We start from the raw sequence: 20,811 nt of genomic DNA, 5'->3' as shown, positions 1-20,811 counted from the left end.
GCAATCCCATATCTCAGTCTGATTTGTTCTGATACTGTGGGTCCAGTGGGTGGCTCTCAATCGCCTGACAGAGACACACAAACACCAATTTTACAGCCTTAAGACAATCTCCTGTCCTCCTCTGAGCAAACAAAGATGGAGTGAGAGGCAGAGGAGAGGGGGAGATTAATAGACAGAAATTGGAAGAAAATTGGAACAGAAAAAAATGTGAAAGGTAAAGAAAGCAGGAAGGATGAGAGTGTTGTCCCTGAGTAACTTTCCAAGATGCTACATCAGAATCTAAACGCTCTGAAGCAGGTTTATAAAGAAGTGATTTAAAATGTTAATGTAGACAAACCATCACATGATGTCTGACAGTAAAATACTTAATGATGGTTAGAGTAACTTTTATGTTTGCAGGTGAAGACAGAAAAGTGCTTGACCAAGATGGTTAAAAAGAGCTTGAGTGAATTTAATATTGAAGATTCAGTATTATATTGTATATTACTGAGAAGACACAGGCAGATAATTCTATTTTATAGACTTGAGCTTCCCAGAACTATTTTCACCAGAAAACACTGAAAATAGAAGTCCACTATAGAGGAAATCTGATTCTTAAAGTAAACCTCTGAGTAGCCTTTCCACAGAGTTCTTGCACACTGGTAGAGTGGACTCGGGGATGTCCACTATGCTTTGTTTCCCACACTCTGCATCTTTGCTCAGCAGGGATTAAAATAATCAACTAATCATTAAACTTCTCTTCATTTCTAACAGAGCTACAAGCCCAGAAAAGCCAAACGGATGAAAGCTCACCTCATCAGTTTTCAATAATGAATCAGATTTGCATGTGTCCTTGTTCTCCTACGTCTAGAGTCTCATACAGGGACAACCTCCAGGTAGAAAAAAAATGTCTATTAGAAGAGAAACAAAACTTTCAAAGGAAATGTGAACAGAACAGCTGCATTCATCACTAAGGTCAGCAGTGAGCTTCTGCAAGGATTTAATTTATTTTATTCTTTTCTTTCCTTAAGCTTTTTAAATGCTTTTTTTCTGCTATGATTCAAGTACCAAGTTACGTTCCCTTTTATGTGAAACAAAAATAATTAAAACCTATTTTTGTTCTTGAGTGTTTTGCTGTTTATTCTCTTTCTTTTCTATATCCTGACATCTTGAGCGTGTGTTTTTGTTCAGTGTCTTGTTATCTAATTCAGTGATTCACTGATGCTTCTTAATCTCTTATTATTGATAATGCATAATAACACATTATAATCTGTCAAACTGTCAGCTTGGCATTGCATTGAAAGGAAGTAGAATGAGGCTGCCTTTTAAAAAGCTGTGACAAGATGTCAAGAAATAAAAGCAGACTTCGAAACTGATTAGGAAATTGACATAGCTGTCTGTTCAAATTGTTTGCTCAAAATTCAAATACAGCAGAACAACATGGACTGGTAATTTTAGTGTCAGATGTGATTGGTTCTTTTGTCAATAAGGGAGCGATGACAAAGAGCCTGACTGACAAATGAATGAAGAGGAGGAGGAGGAGGACAGGCATGAAGGAGGGTGGCGATGAAGTCAACTTGCTGAGGTGAAATGGGTGACAAGAGTTTTATTCTTTCCGTCTGAAGCGGTGACTGATGAATTATTCATTGGAGCATGAAAATGTAAAAATGCTCTCATCAATAGATTCTTAATGTATGAACAGAATGCTGTCCAGCTTCACAGCCTGAACATATACAAATATGCAGATGCACATGCAAACACACTGAAAAGCTCACCCAGCATTAGGAAACGATTAAATATTGAATCAGTTTAAGACTCAGCTTGTGTGGTGAGACAAGGTCAAAGAATTCATTTTGCACGCATGCACAGATACTCAGGGGTTACACCACACGTACACTATCATCGATTTTCTATTTAAGACTGCAAACAACAATCAGCACACAATTTACGATTCAGCAACACTTATTTCAAAAAGAGACAGCACATAAAAACAGTTTGATGAAGATAAAAGAACAAAACAGCGACTCTGTTTGAGCTTGCTTTGATAGTTGCTCCATGAATTTACAATTCATGATCACACTTTCACTCAGAACACTTCAGAAAATCATTTTCTCATACTACCAAGCAAGAATACTAGACACTACAAAATCTGCTTTGATTTGATCTGATAACCTGTTTATAAATGCACATGAACATTGCCAAACAACATGTAATTTTAGGGTTTGCAGTGTTTTCTAAAATGTGTCCAAACCACATCAGACAGACTTCTACGCATGTGTGTCCAGGTACTACAGACAGAGCTATTAATCAGTTTGGATGATTAACTGGTACTTGGTACAAAAGAGTTGCTATGGGCAGAACTTCCCTTATGCTTCTAAAGTGGAATTATATTAAAATAATACATTATTAAAACAGTACAAAATAATATTCACCTAGAATCACCTAAATTTTCAATAGTTATGCTGAAGTTAATTTCCAGATTTACTGGGGTTTGATGTATACAATCCAGATTTAATGATCATTACTGTAAAACAATATTTATTTTTGTAATAATTTAATATGTGCAAACATTAAAGATTGTAGTAGTCATTATACATTGATGTCCAAGTTGGAATAATTTGCTTTCAGACACATTCCTCTTTTTACTCCTGTTTATACACATCAGTAATTGCCTTTGACCAAGTGTAATGATTACATACTGAGTTCCAGTTACACTTTATCTATCAAGAACAAATCATATTGTCACAGTCATTTCAAGAGAAGAGGTAAATATTCTATTAGAACTTTATGGGCAACACTGTATTTTTCTATATATTTAGATAAGATCTATTTTTTGTGGTTAAATTGTGGACCTACTGTATATTGGTAGTAATTGTTGTTTGGGTGGAGGGATACACCTTAAAAGAAGAAGGATGTTCTGTGGTTCACCTGGTTCAGAGAAAAAAAAAAATAAACCATGCTGAACATGTAGTTCAGGATTTTGCAACCTTTTTTGAACCACGCCCCACTAATGGCATCATAAGCCTACTGGTGCCCCCCCATGCCAGAAAAAATCTGTGGGACCTGGGGGGCGGTGATTCTAAAAGTAATGTGACGGACCTGTATGAGGAAGACATGGTGGGTTACATAGGTCTGTAGATAAAGCTGTGAGAAAGTGAAACTGAAAGTGACAGTGAGCTCCACTCACCTTATCATTAAGTACCTGCTGCCCCCGAAAACACATCTGCGACCGTGGGGGGTATGGTGGACGATATGCCCCCCCATCCACTCACGGACCTCAATCCGTGAGCGGGGGGAGAGAATGTGCCAGTGATTTATAATGTGACGTAAAACAGTAGTCGCTAACGCATACGCATGCACGCAAAACAATGTCACTCACACACCCCCGGAGTGCCTCCCCCCCCCCGGTTGAAAACCAGTGATGTAGTGTATTGTTTAGTAACACTAGATAACACTCCAAACGAGACAACCAAAAAATGTTACTCTACTTTAACTTAAATGTTCTCTTCACCAATAGAGGCTGGCAGAGGGTCTTTAAATCTACTAGTGGTCAACATTTAACCAGCTATGAAACAACAAGGACAAAATGAATATGACCTTCAACCAAACAGAAGATCAAAATAACCAGAAAAAGTACAAAAACAAGAGAGAAAAGAAAGATTTAATTACAAATTTGTTCAGGTCTTTCTAACAGAGCACCTCAGTCTAAAAGTGCACTTCATGAATATTAAGTAGGTAGTTATGAAGGCTTTCAGCGTATGTTTAGAAACATGTAATGGATCAAAGTGCGCGTAGATAAGCACATTTGCGTTTGTGTTTTCAGCAATGCTAATGCAGCCCTGAGGCTTTTCACAGGAATGTGATGAAGAACATTTTCTCCTCACCATTATGTTGTTGTGGATGAAGCCTTTGCGATAACGTGCAGGTTTGAGGTGGGGGTACTCTTCAGTGCTGGTCACCCGAATGTTCCAGACACGTCTCCAGGCCTCGTACAACTGTAGGTGTACTGGGTAAACCCCTGAGTGGTGAGGGGCCACAGCGTAGCCCATGTCCACGGGGATGTTGTGCTCCTGGATCAGGAGGACACACACATGCACACAGAGACACGTACATGAGGGTTATATTCATAAATACAGAAGTTATAAGCCTCTGACAAAGGACATGGTAGCGTGTAAACACACAGAGCCCACAGACTGACCTTGTAGAAGGAGCATGTGGCTTGTGTTGTGTTTGTTACGACGTTGGCCTTCGGGTTTGAAATTAAAAAAAAAAAAAAAAAAAACAGTTTGTGTGAGTATGTTTTTGTGTATGTGTGTGAGTGAGAGGGTGGATGTTTGCTGGGTGCATCTTGCAGACTGATGGTGTTGTCCTTCGCTCTGACACACACCTACACACACTGTCAAAGCCAAGAACCAGGAGCCAGGGGATGAGCGAATGGTGTATGTGTACGTGTATGTGTGTGTGTATATTATAGCATGGCAGAGGTTAGAGATCACACTTTATGTTCACATTCACCTTCAGCAACATGAACCAGCCCCCCTTGCTGTATTCTATGTGTGACATGACCATCTATTACTCATACAAATCACTCAATCACACATACACACACTAACAAAGCACCGCAAAGCAGAGCAGAGCAGAGCAACAATAGCACTTGACATTATAGACTTTCAATTAATCAGGGGACAACAAATAGGGTTCAGGTGTGGCCATGAAAACAAGTGCACTGCTTTCATTTTCCACTAACAGGATTTGTTATGTTATAGAAAATAAATACATGACAGTACAGTTTGTAAAAGCATTTTAATTATTTATGACAGGTCTGACTCACATCCTGTACAACTGATTTACTTGTAATTTTGACCACTTTATGGCGTGTTTACATCGAACATGTCTGCAAACTGTTCACTGTGAATGCAAAAACACGCAATTGCTGTCAACACCTTGTATTTTTCCCGACAGCAATTGTTCGTGACAGCTAAAGCACGATTAAAGTTTTAAGCCTTTATAAAACAGCACATAATGTAAATGATGTGAGTCTTAGTTTATAGCAGCTCTGTCCTTTTGCATTAAACTAACACACTTTATAGAGTGAGAAACACTTACATATAAAACAGTACATGCAGTACCTATATTTTCTGTAAAGGAAATGGGTTGATGAGTCGATTTTAAATCTTGCATATAAGAGAAAGCTGTAGAAGTGGAGTCTTTTTAAAAACTCTCCTGCTCTGAGTCACACCTGCACAACATCATGGCAGTAATATACCAGAAAAAAAGAAAAAAGTGACTAACATTAACATGCGTTTTTGAAGAAAATGCAATCATGGGAAGAGAGTGTGATTAAAAGGATACACTAGAAGAAAAGCAAGAAGAAAACAGCCAGCTGCTATAAATGCATGTATATGTGTTCTCACCAGAGCGAACTCCTTGTTGAGAACCATCTGTTCCAGCAGTGAGGACTCATTGTGAAAAAGGTGAGGCTGCATGTGGCTCCACATGTGGGGGAACCACCAGAATTCATCCACATACTTCAATAGTAAATCGTCTCCCTCATCCTCCTGCACTGTGCCTGCACGCACACACACACACACACACACACACACACAAGGACAAAAGGACAAGAATATACACATGAGTAAAGCCATACTTTATGCAGATAAAGAGCATGTGTTAAAATATAACAATACACAGCTTCTGGGTGGTTTAATGTCAGATTACTCAATCAGGCAGCTGTGTTGCGTTAAGGTCATGTTTCTAAATAGGCTGGCAGTCTGATACCATGGTAATAAATTCTATTCTGTATCAGACTTCACCTAATTTTACTCCATGTTCAGCAACAGCTTTTTCTCCCTGTTGTGTCCTACCTCTTTGTTCTCACACTGCAGACTTAACCATTTTAATAGAAAATCAATAATATCTGCCCTTGGAAACCCCACAGACCCACACACCTAACAATACGTCACTGACCCATAAATTTGGCTTCTATAAATCTTAAAATCCAGAGATAAAACTGGAAAGTATTTTCTTTTTTTAGGGCTACAAATACACATAATTAACTGATCACACTCTCGTCTGTTGTTGTCTTTCCCTTTCGATGCAGTAATGCAAAAATTTCTACACCACTTCTTGTCGGACTTGGTGGTAGGGTACAGCATGGGCCAAGAATGAACCCATAAAGTTTGGAGCAGATCAATAAAAAGGTGAGGAGGCTGGGTTTTGTTTTTCATGCTTTTTTAAACATTTCAAGGGTTTGATTGAATTACAGAACTGTGTAGCCTTGGTTTAGATACTGCATCTGCTCTAGCAAATGCCCTTCCCTTTTGTTAACATGAATAAATGCGTTGAATATGAAAAACATAAAAAATAGACATATACATACATACATATATACATACATACATATATATATATATATATATATATATATATATATATATATATATATATATATATATATATATATATATATATATATATATAATTTTTTTTTAAAATTATTTATTTATTTATTTATTTTTTGTCAGAATTTACAGAGGACAAAATTGTTGGCTAAAAGCTTTACAGTGCAATACATGATACCTTCCAATAATAATAATAATCATTGGAATTATGGTTATAAATGAACTCCCACAACATTGCCAATTGTAACTGCAGATTTCTTGTTTTTGACTGATAAACTGTAAATCTCGTTACAACTATTCAAGACCAGTAATGTTAGATTTCCAGATAAAACTAAGCTGCTCATCCCTTAACAAGTAGATTACATCACAAAATTAAAGATGAGGATAAATTTATCCCTTACTGATTATCTTGGGCATTTATTTTAATGCATTGGGTGTTTCACAAAGAAGTAAATAACGAAGCCGTTAATATCCATTTATATTAAAAAAAAAAAAAAAAAGGTGTTAATTTGTTCCTTGCACATCATCACTCTGTGAGAGTAGATGTAACAGATTATCACTTTTATTTTATGCAGTCTGTGAAAAAAAAAACATAAAACCTTTTGGTGTAAAAAGTAAACTATCTTTCAACAGTAAAACTAATAGTTTTTTTTTATGCTCCCTTTAAAAGACATGGGTGTGTAAATTTCACATGAGCAATAAAGAGTTGTCTGTTCTTTCTGAAAAGGGTTTTACCTTTTTCAATTAATTTTTTTTTATTGTTGAATGTACTGTATATCGTTCTTTTTTTTCCTGTTATGACATAGTGTTTGTGCTCCATATCATGTATTTGGTGATGAGCAAATAATTAAATAAAATGAAAAATGAAATGAAATGGAAACTGTAACTTTTATCATTTTGACAGTTTGCTTCTGTAATTTGTGTAAAATATGTAATCATCCATTCAAGATACTAAAAAAATATAAACTGTAACAATAAGTGTTAATGGACAGTGGACATACCTGTATGGTAAAACTTCCCAGAAAAGCCCAGGTTGAAGGTAAAGTTGGAGATCTGGGAACGCAGCTGTTTCTGAGTTTCAAGGAGAGCCTGCAGACAAAAATAAGATCAGGTTGTACATCTGTTAATTTTTATTGAAGTGAACTCTGAAACTCTAGTCTCTGATCTTGATTGTTCTGTGTGCTCATACAGTTTGTGTTTCCATGCTACGTTCATGAACAGATCCACATTAGTGACGGTTGTTTTGTTCTCAGTGTGAATCAGTGTACAAATGTTCAAGCGGATCTGAATATCCTTAAATTACTTCAGTCTCTGGTTTCAATACTCAAATCAGGATTTTCTTCACTTATTTAATGACTTCATTAGTTTACTGGCCTTTAAACAAAGACTCTGTAATGAGTGTTAACTAAAGAGAGTTGCACACTAGCACACACAGTCACACACACCAACAGTAATGCGAGTTAATGAAGGTCAGTGCATTAGTAGCCTCTGGAGGGTGGACTAATAACCCCCCCCCATACACACACACACACACTTCCTCCCATCTCATCATTCTCTCCATCCATCCTTAACACAACCAAGTGAGACCCTGAATCCCTCTCCCTCCCTCCCTCTCTCTCTCTCTGCCTCCTCTCTTTCTGATTCTCCCCTTTTCTTCTGTCTTCCTGCTTCTGAGAACCTGCAGTCGCCTCGCTGCCCCCCTTCCCCCCTTCCCCATTTCTCTTCCACTCCACCCCCCCATCCTTCTGTGAACCTCCATCTCTCCCTCGCTTGCTCCGTGAAAATGTCACATTCTCAGGAGACGGGTCTGTTCTAATTTGAAAGGAAGGCTGAAGCAGCACAGAGGAAAGATCGCTCTCTCTCCCTCTATAACCCTCCGCTCTTGCTGTTTCTCCTGCACTCTCCCACCCCATCTTCTTGCAATCGTTGCACTTCTCCTACAAATATTTTGTTTATTTTTGAACCGCTTGAATATTTTGTGTCTGTTGGGTCTTCCTGTAGGGCATTGCCCCACATCTCTATTATCAGTCTTTGTCATACTGCTTTTAATCGATCCCCAGAAACCCTTCCTGATTTACGAGACCTGAGCAACTGATTACAGAGCAAGGCCTCGATTCCAGGCAGTCCCTGTTCACCCTCTCACCTCATGTTTGTCTGTGTGCATGTGTGTGTGTGTGTGTGTGTTTGTGCACTGCATGAACAAACACAAAGACACATACATGCAGCGTCTTCATTAGCTCTAATCTAATGGTGTTGAAGATGGCTGCATGCTGACAGATGTGTACAGCTCCCTAATCTGATCCGCTGTCTCCTCTGTTATGACATCCTCTACATCTTAAATACACACACGCTCGCACACACATGCACATACACACACACACAAAGGCAAATGCCTGATACGATGACTTAAAAATAAAATTAAGTTTGTAGCTGAGTGCTTTGCATTGTAACTCAATATACACTCCCCGATGCACTTGGTCGAAATACATTATTAACGTGTGTGTGGTATCTGTGAGAGTCTGTGTAGGTTTGTGTCCAAGTGTGCGGTATATTAGTTTTAACACCTCATTTGTATTCTGGTACCCAACATCCATAGTAAAGCAGTAAGCCACGATGCAGGATTTTTGCAAGAGGATTGTCATTGTGGGTGTTAGTGGTGGTACTGGTGCTCAGTAACAGTTTTGCCATCCAGCTGTCATTGTGACATTTGTTTCACCTTTATTTCTTTCTCAGCAAAGCTCACTTACAGTGACAGTATCTTTTTCAGGTAGAGACTTTCCTAACATTTGGCAGATGGTGTTTGCACCAGGGTGACAGTAGCTGGCGATGTTATTTACGTCCAGATGTTCTTTACTATTGTATGGTTCTACATATAGATAACATTGTGAATTGTGATATTTTGCTTTTTAACCAAGTACCTACAATGTTGAAAACTACTACTGAAAAAAACTACTACTACTAGAGTGTGGAATACCAATACCTCATCATACCCCATATAGTAAAAGTGTGTGCTTATGTGTGTAAATGTAGTGTCCGTTTACACTCAGACAATATGTAATATTTCATTTCATCAATACGGTCTGCCCATTATGAGCAAAATATTCATAATCCAGCCTAAAGGATACGATAATCATAGCAACGTTAACAGATTTATTTATTTTTTCTTTTTTTGGTTACCACCTGACTCACCCCTTCCCTCTTCTCTCCACTGGCTCCCAGTCCGTCATCGCATTGATTTTAAAATTTTAATGTTTGTTTTTAAAGCTTTAAATGGTCTGGCTCCACCCTATTTATCTGAGATTTAAACAGTTCACCTCCCCAGCAGAGCCCTCCGATCGTTCTCTCAGATGGTTCTGAATGTCACCAGGTCCTGATATAAACAATGGGGCTGCACCAAAACTGTGAAACTCGCTGCCTCCTGACTTGTGAGTCCTCACTGACCTGCCCCTGTTCAAGTTCAGGTTAAAGACACACCTGTTTAGACTGGCTTTTAACCCTTAGCACTGAAACACTATTTGGTTTTAATCTGTGGCTTTTTTTTTTTTTTTTTTTTTTTATCACTGTCTATTGTGTCCTGTTGTTTTATGCATATCTACTGTATTTGACTAAACTGTTTCTATCTTATAATTTAATCATGTTTTTAGATGTAAAGCACTTTGGGCTTCTTGATATTGTTGTAAAGTGCTATATAAATAAACTTTGATTTGATTTTGACCTCACTGAACCAAGAAAAGAAACAAGAAACAGGGAATAGCCTATAATGACAGTTTATCACCCTCAAATTTGAGTCCTGAGTGTTGTTCTCACATATTTCATTTCAGGAGTGGAGTGCTTTGGGAGGACTATAGCAAATCATCGTAAGGAGCCAGAACTGTGGATATAAACTATGCCCAGCAATAAAGAAGTGCATCTCTTGGACAGAAACACACTGAGCACATGACCAAATTGGCACTAGGAGACAATGAAGTCCTCTCCTGCTGTTTTTTTTTTTTTCCAAGGATAATGGCAACAGATTGGGGGAATGGAGAGCTTAAAGCAATATGGAGCCAATATGTTGGCTGGATATTGAGCTTGGTGCTGAGGATGGTTTTCAAGTGGGCCATAAGAGATACTTTATAAGACAGAAGAGGAAATTGGCTTAGCAGGAGGTGGGACTTTGTTGCAGAGATCTTGACAATCCTAGCGATGAAGGTAAGCACGCACTGGGATTAGTGGTAAGCAATAGCCCTCGTTCCTGTGCCCAATCCCTCGCCTGCCTAATTCTGCTAGTGTCAGAAGCAATGCCAATATGTTTCTGCGTACATGAGAATGACAGCGTGTGTTTGTGTGTATCTGCGTTTGTGTGTGGTAAGCGCTGGAAGAGGTGCCAGCTAGATGTTGGGGTTCAAACAGATGGGAGACAGGCATCTGGACAGCTGGCATTCATTGCCTTTCACAAACCCTTTTCACCAACCACCTCTCCACCACCATATCCCCATTCTGTCATTTCTGCCTTTGCACAGTTTCTTTTCTTTCATTTTCTTTAAGCTTGGCTGGAGATCTAAAACAACGAAACTACTTCTAAAAGAACTTGTTTGCAAGCAGAATCTTTAGGTGCATGCAAATTTGAAGGCAGGTAGAAAGACAATTGGAGATTTTACGGGGTCAATTCTTATGTAAAACCAGGTCGAAGTTCTTCATTCATCTATACATAACTGTATGTGCTCATGCGTTGTGTGTGTATTTGTGCATGTAATGTGTACACCAAACCAGCAAATTTAAGTGGGTCAGACATCTCTATTTGATGAGCAGGAAGAGCACTTTACCAGTTAATGCCAGTCTTCCTTTTGCTTACTCTTTCCTTCTGCTTCACTTCCATTCTTGCTTGTCAAATTCAAGTCAATGTAGCATTTTACTAAAATCATCTATTCACTTGCATTTACAGATCCAAGGTACTTGTGATTGCTCTGGCATGGCTATACTTACACTAAATTCTTCTTGGCAGCCCCTCAAGGATTTTGAGTTTCAGTGATTGCTGTGACTGCAAAGCATGCCTCATTTTGTGCAACAAAAAAACACAGGGCACATTCTCAGACTTAATTTAGAGTAAAAACGAATGTGCTAAATATCTATTAATTAAATGAAATTAAGATAGTTATAGAGTTAAGGCTATTAAGACAATTTTCCTATTCTCAAACGTGTTCTCACTGTATTAATTACAATAAAACAGAGTGGTGATGAGGTTTCACCTCATCATTAATGACAACTCTTTAAACATAAGCTAAAAAAAAAAAAAAAAACGCTAATTAAGCACAGAAGAAGAAGACGAAGTAGTAGAGGAAGAATTACTATCTTACTGATTTGGAATCTCTTCTGTTTTTGTCTTTTCTTCAACCGTTTATGTAATATCATTTGGCAGAGTTATAAAAGGATACAAAATTAGCTCAGTTTCATTGACTTCAACGGCAAATATGCATCATACTTAATTAGTTCTAAAGATTAACTCTAAGTAGGGCTGCACAATAAATTACAGACTGCTAAGCCAAAAACTTTCATTGAAGCCTGAATATTGCTCATTATGTCATATTGTGCATTTTGTCCCCTTTTTTTTTTTTTTTTTTTTACAGTATTCAGTATGAGGGCATCACCGGCCTGAACATTTAAACTCACCATTTTAAACATCCCATTAGCCATTCTTTTCATTCTAACATTTCTCAGCAGCAACATGCAGAATAGCTGCCTTCTAACTGGGTAAGATGTCAAGATTTGCTTCTCATTCAGTCCTACAGGCAAAACAGCACTTTCTGTCTCATTAGGCCACATCAAAGTAGCAATTATTTGACTTGCCAAATGAAATACAAGTAATGAAACATAAAAAGTCTCAATGTCCTTTAGACATGCCTGTTTTAATCTTATTTACCCAAATGTTTGAAGCAGGTGAAATGTAAGAATTTCCTTTGACGCGATGACCATTAAGGGATAATTTTGTTTAACAAACATTTACACAGACAGATTATACAGCATGTGAAATAAAGCCATGTGGAGAAAGGGAGCATATGTGTCTTTTTGGCTTCTATATGTATGCATAAAATATGTGTTAGCCTGCGTTACCTCTCAGCTCAGATGACACTACTGCAGAAAACACTTTAGGGAGTAAAAGAGTGAGAACGAGTGGAGAGAGAGGTTCAGAGAGGAATACAAATAGGTGGGAGATAGTGATCAATGACTCGGGTGAGCCGGGAGAGAGGAGAAAGGTGAGTGAAGGAGGAGGAGGAGGAGGAGAAACGAGTGATAAAGAGGGATCTGAAGATGATAACTGGACACCCCCCTAATGACCACTCTAGGGGAGAGGGAAAGAGAAAACCTACACGCGTGAATTAGAAAACAGAAGCATTGCCACGCGCTGCTCATTGATGGGACTTTTTGACTGGCATCATCCCTCATTTTGAGAAATGTCATCAGTGGGGTGTCTCCCTGTGAATCATTTTAATAGAGGAAATACTACTGTGTGTGTGAGTGTGTGTGCAGACAGGAGGGGGTGTAGGTATTGTTTGTCACCAGATGAACTCGTGGGGTGAGACTAATGAAGAGTGCAGAGAGAAGGAGGGTGGCATTTTAATTGGCCTCTCTCTCTTTCTGTCTCGCTCTCCTCTTCCTCTCTCAGCAGATTGAATGGTAGCTTCACAGAGACGAGAAAGGATTCCTAACACTGGCTAATGCTTTGTCCCGCTAACTGGTCGATAACACATCCCGTTACATACTTTGGTGCTGTGTTACATATAGGATTTAGGTGCAGAAAAAGGAGAGGTTTTACATCTTCACTCACTTTAACATCTGCTAGTTACATGATATTTTTCAGTTCTGCAATAATTCAACTGTCGACAAAGCTGTCTTCATGAAATCTAAGTATCCTCTGATATAAATCTGATCTGTCATGCCATCATATAACCTACAGGTAGAGTTGTGTGCAGTAAGACCAGAATCAAATTTTCCTAATTTCACTGGAAGACATCGATACATATTGCAACATAGTGCATTTTGTGTAAATTTAGCGAATAAAGCGACCACACTGAAAGGCCTACTTCTTCTTATATATGATTTATGATATTAAAAGAACATATCCCAGAGAATATGGGTGACATGCAGCAAAAGGCTTGGGTTGCGTATAAGCATTGTGCAAATTTGTAATTGAGCAAAATGTAAAATCTTTATGAATGTGTCTGTTGTTGGGACTGGTCTGTGGTAGGTAGGGTTTTGTGTCTGTGTAAGAATTTTCATACCCAAAACACAAAAAAGTGACAGAAGTAACCCTTTTTTAGATAACAGCTCGTTGTCTCAGTTTTCACAGTCCTTCTATTAAGTACTCCGCTGTTCTCCTCCATGTTTGTTTCTATTGTAAAACTCTTGCTCGAATTAGCACCACATGCAAGAAAACAAACGGACAAAAATACTGCAGTAAATATTGTGATTTGCAAATGTCAATAAATGATATAGCATAAGCTGAAACAATTTTTCAGTCATCAAGATCAAGCTCATCATATCGAACTGTCCCCCCTGTCAACTTCGCTCATTTATTCTTTAAAGCCATAAAAAGATCAAAAATAATTTTATACCATAAAATTTCACTTTGTACAACCATCTTGGCTTGATATTGGAATAATTCATTGTATTCTACAAGTACTCATCTTTATAAGGAAATTAAGAGAGATCAATATAGAATTTTGTACAGTTTTGTGAAGCTAAAAAATAAAAATGTTTGTTACTTTTATTGTGTATTCTATTAATTCTATAGTATGTGAGACCTAAGGATAAACCAGGGTTAAATTTCTTGTTTGTGTGCACAGATTTGGCCAATAAAGCTGTTTCTGATTCTGTTTGTTAAGATATCACCTGTACTCTGAATTAAATGGATATGGGACACAGCCACAAGTGATTCACAATTTTAAAAAAGATAAGAAACAATGTGGTATGAAATTGTTACAGATATACATGCTATACACATGTAAAAACACTTGACTCTTAAAATCCCTGCACATTCTGTAATCTGACAACTATGACAACTACCAGAGGTGCTTCATCTCTGAGGGGAGGGCGGCAACAAATCACAAAACTCCCCTTCCTGCATATCCTCTGCTCTGCAACTCCCTTCAGCATTTTGTTTCTCTGAAATCACAAAGTTAGCTGCTAGCAATTTCCTCAGGCATCATACTCTTTCTCTTCTTTAAACATTTTCAATCTTTTCTACTACGCTCTTTCTCTCAGTGACGGCCAACTATCCTAATGGAGAGAGAAGGAATGAACAGTGATGTGTACGTTACAAATGGCATTATTCTCTGCCTCTTCGACCATCTTCTTATCTTTATCTCCATCTCGCTCTATCCACCTCTTCCTCCATCCACATCTGACTGTCCTTCTGTTATGGTACTAGTTCATCCTCATGTATATTTATGCTACAAAGCTGAAGAGTCAGGCAGACTTAAAATGAAAACTCCAACTAGAAAAAGCGAGTGTGCTCATTTTATGAATGTGTATGTGCATGGGGATATGTGCACAGTGTGTGACTGTGTGTGTGTGTGTGTGTGAATATGCACTCTTTTATCCTTTTTGGATACAAGCATCTTTTTTATATTCAAGGGTGAAATTCCTCTCCACTTCACCACCCACTGCATTCCTGTTTTCTCAACCCCCCCTTCTCCATGCTCTCATCTTCCCCCCAGGTTTCAGCCATGGACAGGTGGCTCAGGTTTTTTTTTCACTCCCTGATGGGACAGGTGTCAGCCATTGACGGGAAGTGACATTCTAATCTAAAGTAGTGATTCAGAAAACACCAACGCACAAACACTCATACAGTAGGCCTCCACACATGCACGCATACACTCACCTACCATGTACTGTATATCCTGTGGCAGCTGAGAGACATGAAGACGCCTCTGGTCTGAACTTCTGCCATCCACATCACTACAGCGCAGCATTAATCTCACCTGTCCCACACACACATCCACACACAACCCCACACATGGAAACCCACCGAACACAATTTCTTTCCCTTGAATCTGACTGAGTGGAGACGCAGAGGGAGAATCTGACCACAGACTTCAAACAATATTCTTTGGACTGAAAGCTTTTCTCAATACATCACAAACTATTAAATTCCCACAAAAACCAGAGTTTATATGCAAATACTGTACATGTGTGTATATATACTTGTGTGGCGGGGGGTGTCTGTGTGTGTGTGTGTGTGTGCTCATGCAAGCGTGTGTGTTGAAACAATGGCTGTCTTGAGAGGCGGGCTGCATGGCTGACTCTCCTTTAGTTCCTTTAAGAGGAGGAACGTGGGAAAAGAGGAATAAGTGCCATTCATCTTTTCACTGCCTCATTCACTACTTCTCTTTCTGTCTCTTACCCCTCCTCTTTCTCTTTTTCACTCCGTGTCTTTGTTCCCTTAAATGGCCTCTTTACTTCTGGCTAAACCTCCATTTGAGATAAAGACCCTCTTGCTGTAGCCAACACATGTGTTTTAGGCAGAATAAGTTTGGTACACAACATACGCTCAAACATCATCCACACACACAAGCTTCTCCAAACATCTCTCAGTATTTGTGTGCAAAAGCTAAAGACCTATGAAATAATCTCCTGGAAAAATATTTTGCTGAGGTATAGGCAGACTAACAGTACAATAAGTAGAAGGCCTCATTTCCACCATCAATCACTGTTTTTAGGGCTGATATAAAAATGAAGATCAAGTTCAGACTCACCTTACATTAGTTCATTCTATCTACCCTACTAATGACCATTAAATGCACAGGTTGTAATTTCTGTTACTAGGAAGCTGTCAATCAAAACAATAACAAAACATGCAGTAGATGATGTTGTGAAGTAGTGTGGGATCACAGGCATTGTTGAAAATATATTTGATGTGATTCAGACAGAAGATGATTACAGAAACAGAAATGTATTAACAATGACAGGAAAATGCAGGTAACTAAACAAAATGAGTTATTGCATTGAGTAGAATTATGTATTTATCTGAGTTTGATGTTAGAAAAATCGGATAAAATGTAAATAATCAATTCAACAAAACTTGTCACTCTTTTAAATATTTTAACATGGAAACTATATCTTTAACACACATTCATCATCAACAATACCTTCACATCCTTGGCGTTCATGCGCGTCCCCTCTTTTCCCACGAAAATATCATCTATATCCACCAGTATGTGCCGGTCCAGACCCAAGGACAGCTTCCTGTCTGTGAGGTAGGAGATGGCATCTACCAGGATCAGTCTGTGGAGCCAGTATCCCAGTCCCTGGCCAAACAGCACCCTCCTCACCCCATCATACAGTCCCATGTCCTGCACCACAGTGGCTTGGAGTCCAAAACTGAAGCCAGGCCCTGGATTATCGCCGCTACCCGCCCCAGGGGCTCCCTCCCTGGCCCGCGCATGCAGCACAGCTTGATAAGTGGAGTGATTAGAAGAGAACGAGGTCCAGTCCTCCCCTGGTAAGGGCCCTCGATCTGTGCCTGGCTTAGTTAGGTGGAGGAGAGGAGAGCTGGACACCACGCAACAGTCCACAAGAGCCTGGTTGGTCTTAAGAACCAGCGGGAAGCCTCGGAGTTTGAGGAGGGGAGGGGAGTTTTCAGTGGAGCGGTAGAAGCCTATGATGCCCACTCGGTACTCTGTGCAGTATTGATGCAACAGCTGTCTGTTCCATGTGTCTGCATGAGCATACTTTAATAGATTCTCATAAATAATGAGTGAATATCGTCCACGGCCTTTTTCGGTCAGTGGTGGAAGGTCACCCTTCCCTGAGGCGATCTCCATGCGGAACTGGAAGTGTGCTGACTCCAATATGGCCACTATGTCCTGACCCAACTGGGAGTACTGGGACTCAACCAGAACCAGCACTACCGGATCAGTGGGGACATGTGTGTGTGGAGGGTTAGGGGGGTAGGGGTAGGGGAGCTGGCGGTACGGGGACATGGAGAGTGGCTGGGAGCAGGCAGGCTCAGGAGATTGTCCAAGCTGCATGGAAGGGGAGGAGTTTGTAAAGAGAAAGTAAGCGGAGAGAAGAAGGGAGACGAGACAGCAGGACGCCAACAGGAGCAGGAGCCTGCGTAAGTGGCGACGGAATCGCACAGCCACTGTCATTGCGAACCAAATAGTTGTTGTGCGTAAGAGGATATGTCTTTTATAGTTTGCAGGAGCAAATGTTTTGAGGAGCCCAGGAGATTGTCTGTATGAGAACGGTGCAAAGCCACTCAGGGGTGTGTCATGTCACCATGGCAGGTGTAGAGGGGAGCCGTGCTGGATGTCGGGGAACAAAGGTTTTCATGGAGGGATGCAATCAAGGTTCTCTCCTTCCAATCCTCACTGAGGAATCACATGCAGAGATGGAGTGAGTGATGATTAATGTCTGCAGAGAAAGGGGACAAGGAGAAAAGAAGAAAGACTGAATTTGTTGGCCAAGGTTGAATAGTATGCATTAGTTCTGTGTGTGTGTGTGTGAGCTAGAGGGTATGTGTGTGTGTGTGTGTGTGTGTGTGTGTGTACCTAGGCTGTGCCACCCTGGGGAATGTGAGGGCACAGCTGGTAACTACAGAGCTGATTGAAAACAACTTGCTTCCTTAGGGCTTATCCAACCTCTGGCACATACACACAAAGTGACATCACAGTTAAAAGCACAAACACAACACAAAAGTCAATCCTCACAAATAAACAACAGCTGGTTGTGTGTTTATATGGCAGTGTTAGGAGGTGGATGGAAGCTCAACTAATCAGTCCCATAAAGCCCTACAGAGAATTCCTCTAATTGCGCCAAACTCTGTGCACTTCTGTCCTATTTCTGAACCTAATCATCTGAAATACCACAAAATCAGAGTTGGAATCCTTTTGCCAAGAGCGCTAATCTGGGGGGAGCCCATGACAGTACAGAGGAAATGGAGAGCGAGAGAAAGTGCAAGAATGAGACAGACGGAGAAAAAGAGTAGAGAGAGGAACAAAACGCAATGAATTATAGAAAGAGACAAAAAAGACCAGGATTAGCATCTTAATGTATGTGCCGGGAGCCCAAGAGAAGAAAAGATCCCACAGCATCCCTTTCTCTCTCCTTTCTCTCCATGCCTCGCTCTCCCGCTCGCTCTATCTCTCTATATACCGCCTTTTCACTTCTTCTGTCTGTTTGAATATCAATAGTCTTTCCTTATGTTCCTCTTGCTTCTCCTCTTGGTCCTTTCCTTTAAAGAGTATTTGCGAAGAGAAGGTCATAGAGGAGGGACTCCAGCCCTATTCCTTAAATATAATACCGGAGAGAAGGAAAAGGTCTCTTAATAGTTCTCCTTTGGCTATTCACACGTATCTAATTAAAAAGGAGTTTTACTAACCTTAATAAAAAATATGTGGTATTCTAAATGAACTATTGCACCACATCTAATTAAGTGCCTTCTGTTGAGATAAATGCTTGGATAGATACACATTACACAGACTTCAGCAGTGAAACCCCCCCCCCTTTTTTTTTTTTTTTTTTTTAAATACAAATTACTTCAACCCAGTGATTTGACATTTGACAGACACCACTCTAGTGTCTGAAGTGACTGGACTGAAACCGGTTACTATAGGTATGCGCCTGTCTGAAATGTAGGGGCCACAGGAGGGCGCTGGAAGGAGATTTTGCCCAAACAAAACACGACACATGGAAGTTTTCGTTTTGAAGTACATTGAACTTAAAACAGGATTGATAGAGAAGCAATGGAACATAAGTACCCTAAATATGCTAGACCTAGAAGCACATTATATGCAGTGGAAGAAATGCTTAAAAAGAAAAAAAAAAAAGTTTAAAAAAGTAGTGTAACTTTTTAATTTACTGATGAAATCGACATATAAGACACTACACTTTGACATAAAGAGTGTTAAGTTATTTCATTTGTTGGTTTATAAACATGATAACATTAGTCATAAAAATCATTTTTAAAAAACATCCTCAAATTAGAAAAAAAAACAAAACAAAACAAGAAATGCATTTAATAAGACGTTGAGTTTTGTGTTTGTGAAATAAAAAAAAAAAACAGTGAAAATTCAAAGTATAAATACAGTATAAAATAATATGTTGCAAAACTCCAGCATTAATCTTAACAGAAAACAAAGGAAGCCCATTTGTTAAAACACACATGCCTGATCTTAAACTCCAATTAACACACAATCATTCTGGAGACTTTTACATCCCGTCCCCCTTAAAGTTTATCATCGGTTTCCACCACTCACCTCTCACCGGGGATGAGGCGCTGCCGTGCGGGGAGGAGGCGTAACGGTAGAGCGGGGAGTGTGATGCTGCTTCGGGTGGGTCCGGGGCTCCGGTGTCGGTGGCGCACCACTCCCGTGTGCTTTGGATGCTGAAGCCTTGTGCCATGTCTTCTGTGTCTGCTCTCCACTAGAGCAGCAGGGGCGGCCAGCCGGAATGATCCGCTCTCCTCCCCCTTTTCATCATTCTTCTCTTTCAGTCACTCTCGTCTCCCCCCGCTGTCTTGTCCTCTTCTCCCGCTATGCCCACTTGTCCCTTTATCGCTACTCTTTAAGGTGGAGATTAGGCTGAGAGGAGACGGAGGAGCGCCGATATCGGGCTGCCAGTTAACGACTGACTGCCGTGCGTAACTGCTCCGGTTTAAGAGCGCCTACACGAGTGGAGGCGATAGAGGGAGAGAGAGAGAGGGAGAGAGAGAGAGAGAGAGAGAAGGGAAAGAAGGGGAGGGGGGCGCTAAGGTTGATTGACACAAACAGCCCTTTTTCTCGGGCATCAGCGAACACGGTCCCGGTAAAAGCTCACGGCCCGTTAGTTGGTGTTTGCTGGATGAAGGATGTCACACGCGGATACGCACCGGTGCAAATTAATGGCGCGTCTTGCTGATTCTTTTTGCTCCTTATACGCAAGTTGTAGTACAGAAGGATAAAGAGGAGGAGAAACAGTCGGGTTAAAGCTGATGTAAAAATGTGTTTTTGCATGATAAAAGATAGCATCAGTCAAATGAAAAGACGGTTCAAACTAAATACACATAGGCGTTCATGTGCCGTGCGCACACGCAGAAACCAGACCCATTAGACCAGGGGTGTCCAACTCATTTTTTTTCAGGGGGCCACATTCAGCCCGATTTGATCTCCAGTGGGCCAGACCAGTAAAATAATAACAGAATAACCTAGAAATAATGACAACTCCAAATTTTTGTCTTTAAGTGTAAAAAACAAAAAAAACATTAAATTATGAAAATACTTACTTTTATAAACTATCCCAAAAAAAAAAACAAAAAACCCAAAAAACAAACTGAAATTTAAATTTAAAAAACGTAAGAAAATTTTGTGCAATTTTAACAATATTATGCCTCAACTTATCATTTCTACACGTGCATTATGGATCGGATCTACAAAGACACTAAATACTTAGTACCAGGCAGAAAACTGTTAAA

General features: G+C 39.8%; 1 protein-coding gene across 3 annotated transcripts in view; it reads right to left on the bottom strand.

The window, feature by feature from the left end:
- ndst3 (N-deacetylase/N-sulfotransferase (heparan glucosaminyl) 3) overlaps positions 1-20,039 on the bottom strand; it is a 43,019-nt gene extending 22,980 nt beyond the window's left edge. For 2 of the 3 annotated variants that reach the window (XM_030140596.1, XM_030140587.1), the window contains exons 1-4: positions 16,508-17,509; positions 7,382-7,469; positions 5,394-5,548; positions 3,864-4,049 (exon numbers count right to left, since the gene is read on the bottom strand). In XM_030140596.1, the coding sequence (XP_029996456.1) occupies positions 3,864-4,049; positions 5,394-5,548; positions 7,382-7,469; positions 16,508-17,509 (1,431 nt within the window). Of the gene's footprint in view, positions 1-3,863; positions 4,050-5,393; positions 5,549-7,381; positions 7,470-16,507; positions 17,775-19,618 lie in introns of those variants that run through there. The other variant, XM_030140579.1, reaches the window with a different exon arrangement.
- Between the last annotated feature and the right edge of the window lie 772 nt (positions 20,040-20,811).

Source organism: Sphaeramia orbicularis, chromosome 1, assembly GCF_902148855.1.
Source record: "Sphaeramia orbicularis chromosome 1, fSphaOr1.1, whole genome shotgun sequence".
In the NCBI taxonomy this organism is placed as follows: domain Eukaryota; kingdom Metazoa; phylum Chordata; class Actinopteri; order Kurtiformes; family Apogonidae; genus Sphaeramia; species Sphaeramia orbicularis.
The sequence above is the reverse complement of the archived record's forward strand: the minus strand, read 5'-3'. Positions and strand labels throughout refer to the sequence as shown.